The sequence below is a fragment of the Tetrapisispora phaffii genome, chromosome 4, assembly GCF_000236905.1.
Source record: "Tetrapisispora phaffii CBS 4417 chromosome 4, complete genome".
NCBI classification, from domain to species: Eukaryota; Fungi; Ascomycota; class Saccharomycetes; order Saccharomycetales; family Saccharomycetaceae; genus Tetrapisispora; species Tetrapisispora phaffii.
The window spans coordinates 241,351-256,983 of NC_016523.1; the positions used below are offsets into that span (position 1 = coordinate 241,351).

Below are 15,633 nucleotides of genomic sequence, written 5' to 3' on the forward strand. Positions count from 1 at the left end.
GTTGATATTATACCTATATAGCTACCACCAAAGTAATATGTCATTTGGGCTGGGAAGTTCAATCACTTCAGATGTTAAGCACTTGATGTTATAGGATATCTACCATTTGTATGTTCGTGTGTTTTTCAGGTTCAATTTATACAAAAATTAATCTCGCTCTTCGTTACTCTCTATTTGTTATTTCTGTTTCTGATATGTATTTTGTATATTTATTATCTTTAAATTTCATTTTGATATGATGTATACTCTTACTCTCTCTTGTCTTGCTATAATTTATTGTATCATTCCTATATATATTTTTTCAACATACAAATTAATGAATGGTTTTTTCCATTTTGTTTTGTTATAATAAACTCTAGGTTATTACTCTTGTTCTTAAATGTTTTAATGTATAACTATATATACATATAGTTATAGTATCGAATCTAATATTTGTGTATACATCAGTGTGCTACATCAAGTTAAGATATCACGTATACATACAGGAAACGCTAACACACGTTATCTATTGCAGATGTCCCAAATCGCTAATTCTTCTTCATGGACAAGTTTTTTGAAGTCTATTTCATCATTCAATGGTGACATTTCTTCATTGACTGCTCCTCCTTTCATTTTGTCTCCAACTTCGTTGTCTGAATTCTCGCAATACTGGGCTGAACATCCTGATTTATTCTTGGAACCTTCATTCATCAACAATGACAACTTCAAGGACTTGTTCAAGGACGTTGATCCAGAAATTGAATCCCCAGAAGTCGCAAGAATGTTATCTGTTACAAAATGGTTTATTTCGACATTGAAGTCACAATACTGTTCAAGGAATGAATCAATGGGTTCTGAGAAAAAACCATTGAACCCATTTCTAGGGGAGTTGTTTGTTGGTAAATGGGAAAACAACACTAATAAAGAAAAATTCGGCGAAACTGTCTTATTAAGCGAACAAGTTTCTCATCATCCACCAATGACTGCATACACAATCTTTAACGACAAAAATAATGTCAGGCTACAAGGTTACAACCAAATTAAAGCTACCTTCTCAAAGACTTTGATGCTAGGTGTCAAACAATTCGGCCACACCATCTACGAACTAGGTGGTGATATCGATGAACAATATTTAATTACGGTCCCTCCTTTACACATCGAAGGTATCTTGGCTGCATCTCCATTCGTCGAATTGGAAGGTAAAACGTTCATCCAATCTAGTACAGGTTATTTAGCAGTGATCGAATTCTCAGGTAGAGGCTATTTCTCCGGTAAGAAGAACACATTCAAAGCGAGAATCTACAACGATTCTGTTTCCTATAAAAAAAATAAAGAAAATGCTCTATACACAATATCCGGTCAATGGTCGGGAACCTCCACCATAGTGAAGAAATCTGAAACCACCTCAAGCAAAGATGAAGCTCCTGTATTCTATGATGCCAGCAGAGATCCAATCGACCCATTAACCGTCAAGCCATTAGAAAACCAACATCCTCTAGAAAGTAGAAAGGCTTGGAGCGTAGTTGCAGAGGCTGTTAAGTCTGGTGATTTCGATTTGATTGTCAAAACAAAGACAGAATTGGAAGATGCCCAAAGAGAATTAAGAAAAGAAGAAGAAGCTAATGGCATAGAATGGAAAAGAAGATGGTTCCAAAGCGTCGACTATGCCGAAGGTGCCGATGAAGATAAAGCCATCATCCCAGATGATGACGATATTTTTGCAAAATTGGCTGAAAAAATACAACTATCAACTAAGAACGTTCCAAGTGGTACAATGGTCGGTGACAAAGAAGACAAGAAAGAAGGTCTTTCCTCACAACATTGGAGATTCAACAGAAATGCTTGGGATAACGAAAAAGAAATTGCTTTATAAGCATGGATGAATTTATTTAATACCCACTTCTTTTTTAGTTAATCTTCATACATGTATATTAATGAAATTGTAAAAATTACAATGAAACTATAATTTAATTTAACATTTAATGCTTTAATCAAACCAAAATAGAGCTTTACGTGGCACAGTAACTTGTTTCAAGCCATACCCTTAACTATCCACAGAACTACATATATGTATATATGTATTGTACCTAAATTATTCTTTTCTCAAGATTATCTTACAGATACTGATAATATTTTATTGTCGGCCCAAAGATTTTGAGGTGTAGTTTTCTACCGTATTCGTTTTCCAGGTATAAAATGAGTTGAACTTATTACAGAACTCATTGTATCATATAGACTCAGTAAACTCTCAAAAAAAGCCATTTGCTAGGACCAATATAAATCACTATCTCATGGTTACTGTTCGGTCATCAACACCTTGTGAATTTGTTATTTATATCATTCAAAATTAATTACCAGCGCACTAGTCACTGCGCACGGTGCCAGCTGAAAAATTTTAATGAAGTAAGAATGAGATGAGATGAGATGAGATGATGAGATGAGATGAGTTCACATTAATGAAAATGATAGTTACTTGATTGATGAAACTTCGTTCTTTTTTTATAAAACATTCTTATGGTTTTCTTGTTATGGTATCAACTATTTCATTGTCTTTTTTGTATTCGAAATAAGAGGAAGTTAGCAAGTTAAGTAACATACCGTTGGTCATATATTGATAAATATATAAACTTTGTTAATTAAGAAATGGCTCCATCAACTTCCATGTCTAGACCATCTCAATATAAGCAATCTTCCCGTAAAGGTAAAAAAGCCTGGAGGAAGAACATCGACTTATCTGATATCGAAAAGGCTGTTGCTGAGAAGAATGAATTTGAGATTAGTCATGGTACCAAAGATCTTTCTGACTTGAAAGATGATACTCTTTTTGCTGTCGACACAGTTGGTAACACTGAATTAAAAGAAAAACTGATTAAAAGAAAACAAATAAAGAAAAATCTGAAGAGTAGAGAGATTTTGGATGCTATCCAAACTAACTCGAAAGTCCCAGCTCTAAATCATCCAAGATTCAATAAATCTTCCAATGAAAACTCAAAGAAAAATAAAATTCAAGGTGTCTCAAAGAAAGAAATTAGTAGATTGATGGCTATGGCTGGTAGAGTTCAAGGTGAATCCGTTGCTAAAAATATGATGGCAAAAGACGGTTTAATCAAATCAGGAACTAATGATTTATGGGGAGATGAACCAAAAAAGAAGATCAGCTTACCATCAGGAATTGAATTGGATTCAAAATTAAAGGATCAAATACCAGAAGAACTTCTAAATCAATCTACCACAAGTTGGAGTAAACCTACCACCAAACCAGTGACAATGGATTTAGCTCCTATTCAAGTAAAAGAGTTCGCAGATATGCCTCACGCAGGTAAGTCATATAATCCAAATACCAAGGATTGGGAAAATTTAATTTCCAACGAATTTGATAAAGAAATGGTGAAGGAAGAAAAGAGAGTTGCTCTAGAAGAATATAGAGCTCGTATTTCTCATCTAATTGAGGTCTTAGATGATAATGAAGAAGAATCTTCAGATGAAGACGAAAATGAGAACACTAAGGAAGTGTCTGCTGACGAAGAAGATGAAGAAGATTTATTAAAACTTTCAGTAAATCCAGTTGTTAGAAATAAGAAAAAAACTAAACAGCAAAGAAACAAGGCAAAGAAACATCAAGAAAAAGTTAGATTACAAGAAGAATTAAAAAAATTAAGAGAACAAGTTAGAAAGTTAGAAGATATTGAATCACTCAACGAGGATGTTGAAATCGATGATCAATTAAAGAACTCTTTGAAAGAAAATGCTGTAAATGCTCCTAAAATGAACAAAAGAAATAGATTAGGTACTAAATATTCTGTGATTGAAGCTAGTGTTGATGTCAAGTTTAAAGATGAATTGTCTGACTCTTTAAGAAAATTGAGACCTGAAGGTAATCTTTTATATGATACTGTTAGAAAGCTACAAAGTACAGGTAAATTAGAAGCCCGTGTACGTAAAACAAGACCTCAAAGAAAGAATAAAATCACTGAAAAATGGACTTACAAAGATTTCAAATAATTTTGAATTTTGCATTATTTTCTAGCATTAAATTTATTAACATTATGTTAGGTTAAGTTATCATTTCAAAAGAAATTGGTACTCTAGAACATTCAATGAATATATATATATGTGCATCTGTGATTATGAATATGCTTTAGAATTGAAAAAAGTTCATAATTTCATTATCTTTCTATATTTATTCTAACATAAGTATCTGTATATTAGCAAATTAACAATCAATTTTTAAAGGTGAATTAAAAAAAATATTGTGTTTTATGATTTTAATTATAAGAAAAATATCTATTTATTAATTATTAACTTTTTCTGGTTAGCTTTGTTAGTAAATGATAATCATTTCATTTTATATAACTTCTAACCTTTTTTGCAGTTCCCTTCTCTCTTCTTCCCATACTTGTACTTTCATTAACTTTGCTTCTAACTCCTCAATTTCATTATCAATTGACGAGATAGCTTCGTCAGTCCCTAATGTCTGAAGTGTCCAAGTTCCCTCCTTATCCTCTGATATTTCTAGTAGTAAATCATGATATTTAACCAAAGACGGTCTTTGTGAAATACTGATAAAATTAAATCTATATTTTTTTAACATTTTGAATAAGTAATCTTCCATGTCAACAGAAATTGCATTTGTAGCTTCATCTAAAATAACAAATCTAGGCTTATGGAACAAAATCCTTGCAAAATTCATCCGTTGCTTTTCACCTCCACTTAAAACATCCTTCCAATCGAAGACTGCATCGAAGTATGACCAACCTTTATCTCTTTTTAATAAATATTCGAGTTTGACATCAGCCAATATTTGGACCAATAATTTATCCTTTAAACCTCTATCAAAGAATTCATCAGAACCCATTGGGTAAATTATCTGATCCCTAAATGTACCTCCTTTACTAAAATAAGGTCTTTGAGGAATGCACATCAACTCATCTTCTGCGGGAATCGACATCAAACCATTTTTGTTGTAAATTGGCCAAATTTCAGCTATTATCCTTTGAATAGAACTTTTGCCGCAACTATTTGGTCCTAGAATTAACAAACTTGATCCTGGACCATATGAGAAAGGTAATGTCATATCATAAATCGAATTCTTATTTGAGATATTCAATTTAGATAATGACGTATTTAAGTCTTGTAATGAATTTATTTTCATAGAAGATATTGGTGCAATGAATGGAGGGATTTGGAAAGTCAATTTTTTGATCAATTTTGATCCTAATTGCCCCTTAGTAGAAGGAATTATGACGTCGATGTTTTCAAATCTTAAACCATTAAAGTTCTTTTGTATAGTACCTCTAATAACTGTGCTATCAGACGAATTAATTGAACTAGAAACTTTATCTGCTTTCAAATTAAATGATTTCGATTGTGCCCCAGTTAAGTTCTCCATAGATCCAGTTCCATTCGAGCCCACAATATATGCACCATAGGCAAAGTCATTGGAGTGAACTCTATGTAAAGTACTAATCAGCGTGAAAATTCTATTAGTATAACCCGTTAATTGTGAAATATCTTTAATTGAGTGCATTAATCTCGAACCTGCATCAGCTAATGATAACATTAGTCTTTTATTAACAATGAATTGTTTCATATTTTGTTCTTCAGAATTTATACCAGAAGCAATTGTAGTGAAAATAATTGGGAAAGATGCAAAAACATATCCTAGACCGGACCATGTATATTTCAAAATATATCCTTCTATCATATTATAATTAAATTTACTTTTATCCATTATAAGCATCTTATCCATCAAAATATAATATAATTGTTTTACTTTTGTTGTTTCTACATTAGTTCCTTGGTAAAATGATATTTCTTCACAATTATTAATTAAATTTAAGTGATAGTTATAGTAATCACCATCTGACGCAGACATGTCACTTGCCAATCTGCCCAATGGTGGAGCAAATGCTCTTAAGATATATCCAGTAACAAAATAATTTATAAATATACCAGCAACACCAATGGAGCCAATATTATCTCTAAGATAGACGGAAAAGAATATTAAATCAATTACAGGTTTTGCAATATTAGCAAATATAGAAGTTGAAGCATCACAAAATTTTGCAATATCATTTGTAATGGAATTATCAATATTTTTTATAATTGAAGAATTTGCATTATAATCAAAGATGATTTTATAAAAAGATAATTTTTTATCCAGATATAAATCATGAATATACCTTGTTAAATTCACTCTAAAATTTAAACTTAATTTTCTTTGTAATAATTTAATAGCAGCATTCGTATATGAAGCTGGAAATGCAATCAAAAACCAATAACCTATATCGACAATAAAATTTTTTAATCTTCCAGAAATTATATCTCTAACAATTCTACCATCTAGTCTTGCAACCAATAAGGATAAATACGTTCTTAATATTAAAAAAAATATTTGTAAGAATAGTAAAATCGAATTCTTATCAACAATAGTGGGAATTAAAATTTTTGATAATACACTCAATTGACTTAAGAATTTTGAATAAAACAATTGAGATTTTTTCAGCTTCCCCATTTCAACATTTTTAAATAAAAATTTATCATGTTCAAATAAATCTTCATCTCTTGGAGGAATGAATATTTTCTTAAACGACTGTTTTATATTATTTAAATTTGTCCTTGCCATGCCACTAATGTTTCCTAATTTACTATTTAATGTAATATCCCTATTTGATCCGACCAAATTCATATTATTATCTTCATGTATGTACATAACCCTAGCACCTGTATCAAGCATCATTTGAGATCTTGTTCTTCTCAAAACCGGTTTACCATTTCTTCCATTACGTGAATATGAATTAACTATTAAATTCTTGAAAACTTGAATTATTTTATAACCAGTGTATGAAACAGTAGTTGATAAAGTAATTCCTGACAAAATAATAGTTAATAGTATCATAATTGCTCTATTTCTTAATTTTGGAGTACGAGTTGGTGATTTTATCACATCAACCAAATGCAATAGCAACGTCTTATAATAAGAACGGAAACTCAATAAACTATTACTACTAGTTGTAATATCAAACTCGATGCACCCTTGGTGCAGATTTATGAGCAGATCTTTCAGTTTCTTCCTTGAATCTGATTTACTCATGTATATATATCGTCTGTAAAGAAGTTTCTAATATGTTGCTATATCGAAGTCTTTACAACATAATTAGCCATTACAAATATTTTTGTTAAAAAAGAATAAAACCAAAAGAATAAATAAAACTTAAAAGAAGAAAATCTTCTTCCTTATATACCATTTCCTTTTCAAGTTTTTTAACCGCCCATCTTTTATCCCCTTATTTTGAGAGTCATGCTTATCATCATCCTTTCACTGTGTGGGGGGTAAAGTTAAAAATACATTTTACCCCAATTTTTTTTCATTTTCTTTAAATTTTTAGCGAAGTATAAATAACAGGTAAATGATGACAGTTGTTCCTTTAAAAGAAGAGAGCGACAGAGAGATGATACGATGAGAACTGATGTGATTAGTTGGGATGGGATGGGATGGGATGGGATGGGATGGGATGGAGTGGAGTGTAATTTCTATGATAATGATATTAGCTTAACTCCGGACGTCCGATAGTAGCAGCAATTTATGGGGATTGTATTAATTGATGGATCAATAATTTCATATACATCGCTATGTTATGCATGTGTTATCTATTAATCAACTCCTGTAATTATATATGGAAGATTAGAATGGTAGTTTTATATATGTCGGTCTGTATATATTGGCCATGGTGAGTAGAGTTCTAAAATCTATTTTTACGACTACGGCATAGATTCACTGGTATCTGTATCGTATTATGTTAAAGCATCTGTTTCAAAGCATCGATTAGATATGTATAACTAAACTACGTTTATATCAGTTTCTAGTATTGCACACTGCCCCTATAGTGTTTTTTCCTGTGGGAAAAAATGAAGCATTCGTATATTCGGAGAATGAGCCATCAAAGTAGTCAAAAAAAATAGACTTTATTGAGATTTATCATTTTAAGATATAAGGAAAGTGAAATTGTATTTTATAGCTGTAGTAAAATCTTCTTCTTATTTTGTGGGCAGAGTTGTTTGGTGGAAAAGAGCAAGGAGGAATAATCATTTCAGGTTCCAGGACACATTCACAAATCAATTATGTCGACTTCCCAGTTAAGAAATGGACCATCTCTATTTGAACCAATTGTTCCATCGATTGAGCCATTACAATTTAAATTGAAAATTGATTCTGATAAAGCTGTTACCGCTTTCCCAATCTATAATGCAGGTGAAATACCTGAATCTCTTTTAGACTTCATGCATAATATGTTCAATGAGGAAATTTTAAGAGGCGATACGTATCCATATTTTAACGTCTTAACTAAAGAAGAATTTGTTAATTACTGGTTTAGTTCCTTTACTGCTATTTTATTAAACACGGATAACACTTCTCTTTTAGTCGATCTTGTTGCAAACAAAAGTGAAAAGGATGTCACCTATTGGAATGAAATGCTATTAGGTACATTTTACATCAAACCAAATTATAGTGGAAGATGCTCACACAATTGTAATGCTGGGTTCTTAGTAAACTATCATCAAAGAGGCCAAAAGATTGGTTACAGATTAGGTCAAATTTATTTACAATGGGGACATTTGCTGGGTTACAAATACTCTATATTCAATTTGGTCTTTGTAACTAATGTCGGCAGTTGGAAAATCTGGGATAAATTAGAATTCGACAGAATTGGTCTTGTTCCAAGAGCTGCTATCTTGAAAGGTTATGATGAACCAGTCGATGCTATAATTTACGGTAGAGATTTAACATCTGTTAAGGAAGAACTATTAAATGATTTTTATAAAGTTTAAAGGAGAGTAACTACTGCCAATCAATTTGGATCAGTATATAGAAAAAATGTCACAATCTGTTTCTTCTCTGTGTCTTAACTTATAGATAGTATCTCTAATTTTTGCATATTTAAGGCTATTTCTTAACTATGAGAAAAAGAATTATGTAGATATAACCCAATCTCATTTTCAATAACTAGAACTGTTTATTAAACAACTAATTTACTTATTGCCTTCTCTTGCATTGTTGAATGCTTCAAGTAATCAGAGTTCTTCAATAATGTACAAACAAAACTGTACCTAAATTTTATTTTATTTTTGATGACAGGTTCATTAATTTGGAATCTGGAATAAAAATTTTCTATTATTACGCGAAACTATTCATTAAACACTATATATATAAATATTGAAATTTTATATATGACAAATATATCAGATTTATTTTTGAAAGTATTAATCAAAGCTCTGATAGTTTAAGATTACGAAGCTCAATTTCGTAGAGGTCCGGCACTTGAGATGGCTGTAGCTGAATTGATAAAGAAATTTGAAGAGATTTCTAAAGATGTCGAAGCAACTCAAGAAAATTTGGAAAAGGTAGTATGCGATGAGCAAACAGATGAAATTAGTGAAAATACTGAAAATTCCAACAGTAATGAAGAAATTAACACATTTAATTGTGATGTTGATGAAGTTCCAACCAATAACATTAGTGAAGATTTAGGTGCTGATTTGAAGGGTGCTGAAGTAGTTGAAAATGATAACAAACTTACAACGGAGGAACAAAATGCTATGGCACAGGACATAAAAGAAGAAATTCTTAACGCTGTAGCTCATGATTCATCTAATGTTGCTGACAAATTTGAAAATGAAAATGAAATAGTAACCAATGAGAATAATTCCCGTATAGGGAGAGATGAGCCATTTGAGTTTGGTAAACGTCAATTAACTGAATCATCTGATGTTTGGGATCACAATGCTTGGGATAATGTTGAATGGGGTGAAGACCAAGTAAAAGAAGCACAAGCTAAAATTGAACTTCAATACGAAAATCCTGTGTCTGATTTTGACAAAGCTTTATTTAATAAAAACCCTGCAAGATACTGGGATATATTTTATAAAAATAATAAAGAGAATTTCTTTAAAGATAGAAAGTGGTTACAGATCGAATTTCCAAGTTTGTACGCTGCAACTAAAAAAGATGCAGGTCCAGTCACTATATTTGAAATCGGTTGCGGTGCTGGCAATACCTTTTTCCCAATTTTAACTGAAAATGAGAATGAGCATTTGCGGATTATTGCTGCTGATTTTGCTCCAAAAGCTGTTGAATTAGTAAAATCTTCGGAACAATTCAATCCAAAGTATGGCCACGCTGCAGTTTGGGATTTAGCTAATTCTGACGGCGCTCTTCCTGATGGTGTTGAAGAACATTCTGTCGATATTGCTGTCATGATTTTTGTTTTTAGTGCATTAGCACCAAATCAATGGCAACAGGCATTGGATAATTTAAAGAAAGTATTAAAACCAGGTGGCAAAATTCTTTTTAGAGATTATGGTAGATACGATCTTGCGCAAGTAAGGTTTAAGAAGAATAGACTTCTTGATGATAATTTTTATGTAAGAGGTGATGGTACTAGAGTATATTTCTTCACAGAAGAAGAGTTAAGGGAGATTTTCACAAAGAAATACTTTATTGAAAATAAGATCGGAACTGATCGAAGATTGTTAGTCAATAGAAAAAGACAATTGAAAATGTATCGTTGCTGGTTGCAAGCTGTCTTTGAAGTTCCAGAATAATTTCATTGCACCATTTTGAAAATAAATAAATATACCCAGCAAAAACCTAATAAATATTTTAAAGCATATAAATACATATTTTAAGAATATCATTTAATATTATACAGTAATTTAATACTTTTAGATTCAAGTTTTTTTCATATATTTTCGTGAATTCGTTAATAGAATTAATTGAACTGATTATTATTAGATGAGAAACATATAGATAAATGCAAAAATCCATCGAAGTTCAGAAATCTTTTATAAAGTTCAAATATTAATATCTCCAGTGGGATTATGACCCCATTACAAACACATTGTACTTCAGAACTATTCTTACTTTTGAATATTTCAGGATATTCAGAATTCAAAACATTAAACACCGTCGGATGCCCATTATCAGCATCATGATCAATTTTAATGAACGGTAGTTTTTTCTGAAGGTTTGGATAATTCAAGTGAATAATCACAGGAACGTTTCTAGGATGTGACGGTCTTACCTTCATAGCGAGATCATTAAAATCAGACAAATTTCTTTTCTTTACGCTATCCCAAAATTTTTGCCAATCCTTCATTGAAAAGGACATTACCTTCTTTGAAGATCCATTAAGTATATAACAAGCTTGTTTCCACTGATGCATCCAATAGCGTCTTATTTGTTCTTCCTCGTCGATTATCGGTATGAGACCATTTGGTATCTTAGTACCGCAATGCAATTCTAACTTCCAAATATTCAAGTGATCATTTCTATCTAATAAAATCTCTTCTCTATCATTTGGCATTATATTAGTCATAGTATCATATAAAGCACCTATGGGAAAATTCCAATACAAGGGAACATTTTCATATTCGAACCAAAAGAAGCAGTCTTTATTCGACTCGTTTATATTTAAATTGAGATAATTCCGAAATCGTTTCAGTATAACTTTCATATAAAATACAATATAACAATCCCTTGGTACTCTTATATTCGTTATTATTGGATCTTTCAGATGATTCACCACCATCGCTGATGGATGTAACGATATTTGTAAATTTAACCCACCATTCCAAACGAGCTCACGTATTTCATCCATACCAGGATAACTTCAGTAGCAACTCTTATTATAACACCATTTAGTGATCCATATCACCTCAGTATTTAACTAATTACAAAGTTAACAGTTATTTACACTTTTGTGTATTTGTAGTATTTAAAATGATATATATATATATATATATATATATATATTTTTTCAGTTAATAAAACCGCTAAGTGATGCCAAGCTTCCTTAAGTGTAATAAGGTAAAACTTAAATTCTACATACCTAAAATAAAATAATCTATAACAGTATCCTCATTAGGTACCCCAAATTGATTAATAAAATACTATTATATCATTGATATCTAGTCCATTTTATTAATTATCGATGGAGTAATGTCAAATTTCAACGCACGACCTATCAGTAACATCTTTCCCATACCAGACAACCCATTCTTCAGAATACTTTTTATGGAATTCGGAATATGGATCATCATATGCTTTCATGGCATCCATAGCTGCTTTGATGTTATAATATGAAATAGAAAGACATACTTTTCTTGACACAATTGGCGTTATATCTACAATATTGCCGAATTGAAAGAAATCTTTTCGTACTTCTTCGATATCAAAATAATCTATCAGAAATTCTTTTGAGACCTGCTCTTGCTTTTCTGTAGTTTTATTATATCGTTTCATAATCAAAGTCCTTGAGATATTATTGTTTATTGTGCTATCGAATGCCTTATTGGAATTCAATAAGTTATTATTCGAGCCAGGTTCAGAATAGAGTCGTTTACCATTAATATGAAATAAATGTGTTCTACTGTATCTTAAAAAGTTGGTAGCATCAGCTTTTTTCAAAAAAACAAGTTCCATATCTTGATTTCTTGATCTACTTTCATCATGCTTAATTAATTTTAATGATTCTAATGGACCCCCGTATATTTGAGATATAATACTTTTCATGCTGACGTTTGATGGTATATCTCTGATATAAATGACTCGAGTTGGGTTTATGGATGAATCCAGACTAGTTTTATATTGACCCACCGGACTAGATAGTGGACTCTGAGAGTCCGAAGATAAAGAGGACAGCTGCGAGTCAACTGGTTTTGATTTATATAGGTTTGGGATATTAATTGCATTCTTATTTTCTACATTCCCTTCTTCATCTTGTCGTGATTCAAAATAAACAATACTTGGTACAATGTTGGACTCCTGTTTGGCACGATCTATTCGATAATTATTTCGAAAATTTGTACTTGGCTTACGTCTGAGGTGCCTAGAAGTTCTTCCTAAATAATTTTTGGCCAATCTTCTGAAACCAATTAACTCATAATTTTTGGCATTGTTTAAAAAATTAAATTTAGTTGTAGATACATTGGACAATTCATAGTTCCTATTATTAATACCTCGAAAATTTGTTATGTCATTAGATCTATTATCAGATGAAAAATTGTTTGGGTAAAGATTGTAGCTATACGTTAACATTTTTGTAAGCCTTTTTTTTTGTTCTATTTAATTTGTAGAATTAACACTAACAAATTATAAATGTAGTTATTTAAAATATACTGTTTTGTTAGGAGTAATAATAATTTGTAAAAATAAGCGTTTAACTTAAATAACAGAGTAAACTTAGAAGTGACTTTCCTCTTTTACTATTATTATTTGCATTTATATATTAAAAGGTTACCTTTTACTTATTCATAGTTTTGTGTTATTTCTTCCTTGTGTCACCAAATTGCTATTTCTGACACCTAGTGCCAAAAAAATTCACAAAACATACACTAGTAAATGTTTTAAAAAGATACCACGTCATTATCATTAATCTGGATATTCTTCATATATGGATATTCTTTATATGTAGATATTCTATATGATTATATACAATATTTTGGTAATGATACTTCTCTAAGTGGAATCAGAGACGGACACATCACACATGTCACCACGACGAGAAGTTTCTAATTTCATCAATTCACGTAATAACATTGTAGCATATGCAGATACACCAAGTTTGAATTTTATGACGACAGCTGTTTTATCACCCCCTTTATCTGGCATGTAACGTTCAAGTTTATCTTTCATATATTTCTGGCTGTTATCCTTAGCACGTTTATTGTTTAACATTTCAAGATCGGTGTTCACTAACTGTTGTGTTGATTCCTTGTACTTAACTATTTTATACTCCATCTCTTGTGGTATATGAATCACATTTCTATAAGAACCGGCCATTGAAAAATCACGGACCTTTCTTCTCATATTGGTTGGGTCCATGTTATCTTGAGCTAATAGGTCAACATATGCTTTATATAATTCAGGATTCTCAGGATATTTAATATCGAATCCGGGAGTTGGTAAAACAATATCGGCAATAGTGAATTTGCCTGACTCTATATCCTCTGAGGTCAAGGGTCTTGCACGGATAAACTTAGCTTGGTTTGTATCTTCTTCAAATTCATTTGAATCTTCTTCCACTGTAACTCTTGATTGTTCTTCTTCAGAAATTACTAAGTCGCCAACAATTGGTTTTGGTCCAAAACTTGCCAATCTTTTAGAGGCCACTGCATTCCAAATAAAACTTTGATAAGCATGGACATACATTGTTCTTAAGTTTCTTGGAATTTTCATAATAGCAATATAGTATGAATTTGAAGAGTAATCACCACTGCTTTCTTTTTCTTGAGAAGCCAAAGAATATAATAATGCTTTTTCAGCCATACAATCATGAGGCATAATCTTAAGAGTACCGGCAGCATCTTTGGTTTTTTCCCAATATTGCCTGGCTTCTTTGGATTTTGGTAAAACATTTTCTTGATCAGATAAAATTAAATTGGCTGCTTTTTCCCAGTTTTCCATCAGAAGTTCTCTTCCAACAACATGGGTTGAAATACTGAAAGTACCAAAACGTTGCATGCCGAAGTAGTTAATAAAACCATTCTTGTTAATAGATTCACAACCTTTACTTAAAGTATCCTCTAAGGAGTCTGTAGAAGATTCTTTAGTTTTCACATCTCTGATAGTGATAATAAATTCATTGCCAGACAGGTCACCCAAGTTCAAAGACTCATCTTTGAATTCGTAACCTCCAATAAGCATACCTCTTAATGTTTTATTCAAGGCATTTAATCTATCTAGTTTAATTTTTGAAATCGAGAGTCTTTGTACTGTAACACCTCTACGATCTTTAGTACCTGCATATCTAATCATTTTAGTTGGTATTCTTAAAAATTTACAAATTAAGTTCACAGCCTGCATGGTGTCCTTATTCTCTTTATGCAATGTGAAATGAATAAATTCTTTACTAGGACCATAACCCCAGTTTTCCACACCATTGGCATCTTTATTCTGTTCTGTTAGAATTTGTTTATTAACTCTAGAATTTCTGTTATTTCTTGCAATTTTAAAAGTGTTTGTCTCTGTAGTGACAGACTCTAATTCGTTGTTAAAGGCTTTTCTTAATAAGATGTGTAAATTAGTTCTATCAGTCTTATCGTCAAAGAATTTCTTAGTCTCCATTGTTTGAGCTTCTTTAAAAACACATTCGATTTTTTGAACATCTTCTTCATCCAACATATCTACTAATTGTTTTCTCAGTTCTGGATCTAGTTGAAATTGTGCTCTTTGAGCCGCTTCTTCTTCACGCTTCTTTTGTTTCTCTTCTTGAGAAGGTTTTGGTTTCTTTGGAATATTAAAACCTTTATCATTTAAATGAACAACCTTGCCATCTAATCCAATTTCATTAACTAAGAAATCAGTGTACCTTTGCTTGATTTGGCCAATGAAGCCAGAATGATCAAGAGAAACAAACCCAGTGATCCCAACATCAGGTTCACGAATGCTTAAATCTTGAGTCATTGATTCTTGTTGATTATCACTCTTGAATCTCTTAGTTTGAGCATCATCCTCACCAACAGCATCTGGCTGAGGTCTCTTATCGTGTAATTCAGATTCTGACATATTTTCAACTTATCACACCTCCCACACTTAAATTTTCTACGTTTATATCTCAGAGAGAACCACTAATGTAAACCATAAAACTTAATAGG

At 31.5% G+C, this 15,633-nt stretch overlaps 8 protein-coding genes across 8 annotated transcripts; 4 read left to right on the plus strand and 4 right to left on the minus strand.

The window, feature by feature from the left end:
* Positions 1 to 514: 514 nt before the first annotated feature.
* KES1 (oxysterol-binding protein KES1) lies at positions 515 to 1,852 on the plus strand (the record flags this gene model as incomplete). Its single annotated transcript, XM_003685142.1, has 1 exon — positions 515 to 1,852. One exon carries the CDS (start codon positions 515 to 517, stop codon positions 1,850 to 1,852), a length of 1,338 nt encoding a protein of 445 aa, XP_003685190.1.
* A 770-nt stretch (positions 1,853 to 2,622) lies between these two features.
* On the plus strand, positions 2,623 to 3,981 carry NOP53 (Nop53p; the record flags this gene model as incomplete). The annotated part of the gene is made up of 1 exon (XM_003685143.1): positions 2,623 to 3,981. One exon carries the CDS (start codon positions 2,623 to 2,625, stop codon positions 3,979 to 3,981), a length of 1,359 nt encoding a protein of 452 aa, XP_003685191.1.
* A 343-nt stretch (positions 3,982 to 4,324) lies between these two features.
* Positions 4,325 to 7,072, minus strand: PXA1 (ATP-binding cassette long-chain fatty acid transporter PXA1; the record flags this gene model as incomplete). Its single annotated transcript, XM_003685144.1, has 1 exon — positions 4,325 to 7,072. One exon carries the CDS (start codon positions 7,070 to 7,072, stop codon positions 4,325 to 4,327), a length of 2,748 nt encoding a protein of 915 aa, XP_003685192.1.
* A 1,028-nt stretch (positions 7,073 to 8,100) lies between these two features.
* Positions 8,101 to 8,808, plus strand: TPHA0D01180 (uncharacterized protein; the record flags this gene model as incomplete). Its single annotated transcript, XM_003685145.1, has 1 exon — positions 8,101 to 8,808. The coding sequence occupies one exon, from the start codon at positions 8,101 to 8,103 to the stop codon at positions 8,806 to 8,808; it is 708 nt and encodes a 235-aa protein (XP_003685193.1).
* Positions 8,809 to 9,303: 495 nt separating this feature from the next.
* Positions 9,304 to 10,581, plus strand: ABP140 (tRNA(Thr) (cytosine(32)-N(3))-methyltransferase; the record flags this gene model as incomplete). The annotated part of the gene is made up of 1 exon (XM_003685146.1): positions 9,304 to 10,581. The coding sequence occupies one exon, from the start codon at positions 9,304 to 9,306 to the stop codon at positions 10,579 to 10,581; it is 1,278 nt and encodes a 425-aa protein (XP_003685194.1).
* A 167-nt stretch (positions 10,582 to 10,748) lies between these two features.
* ATG5 (Atg5p) lies at positions 10,749 to 11,636 on the minus strand (the record flags this gene model as incomplete). The annotated part of the gene is made up of 1 exon (XM_003685147.1): positions 10,749 to 11,636. One exon carries the CDS (start codon positions 11,634 to 11,636, stop codon positions 10,749 to 10,751), a length of 888 nt encoding a protein of 295 aa, XP_003685195.1.
* Positions 11,637 to 11,980: 344 nt separating this feature from the next.
* SSP2 (Ssp2p) lies at positions 11,981 to 13,075 on the minus strand (the record flags this gene model as incomplete). Its single annotated transcript, XM_003685148.1, has 1 exon — positions 11,981 to 13,075. One exon carries the CDS (start codon positions 13,073 to 13,075, stop codon positions 11,981 to 11,983), a length of 1,095 nt encoding a protein of 364 aa, XP_003685196.1.
* A 420-nt stretch (positions 13,076 to 13,495) lies between these two features.
* PUS7 (pseudouridine synthase PUS7) lies at positions 13,496 to 15,544 on the minus strand (the record flags this gene model as incomplete). Its single annotated transcript, XM_003685149.1, has 1 exon — positions 13,496 to 15,544. One exon carries the CDS (start codon positions 15,542 to 15,544, stop codon positions 13,496 to 13,498), a length of 2,049 nt encoding a protein of 682 aa, XP_003685197.1.
* Positions 15,545 to 15,633: the final 89 nt, after the last annotated feature.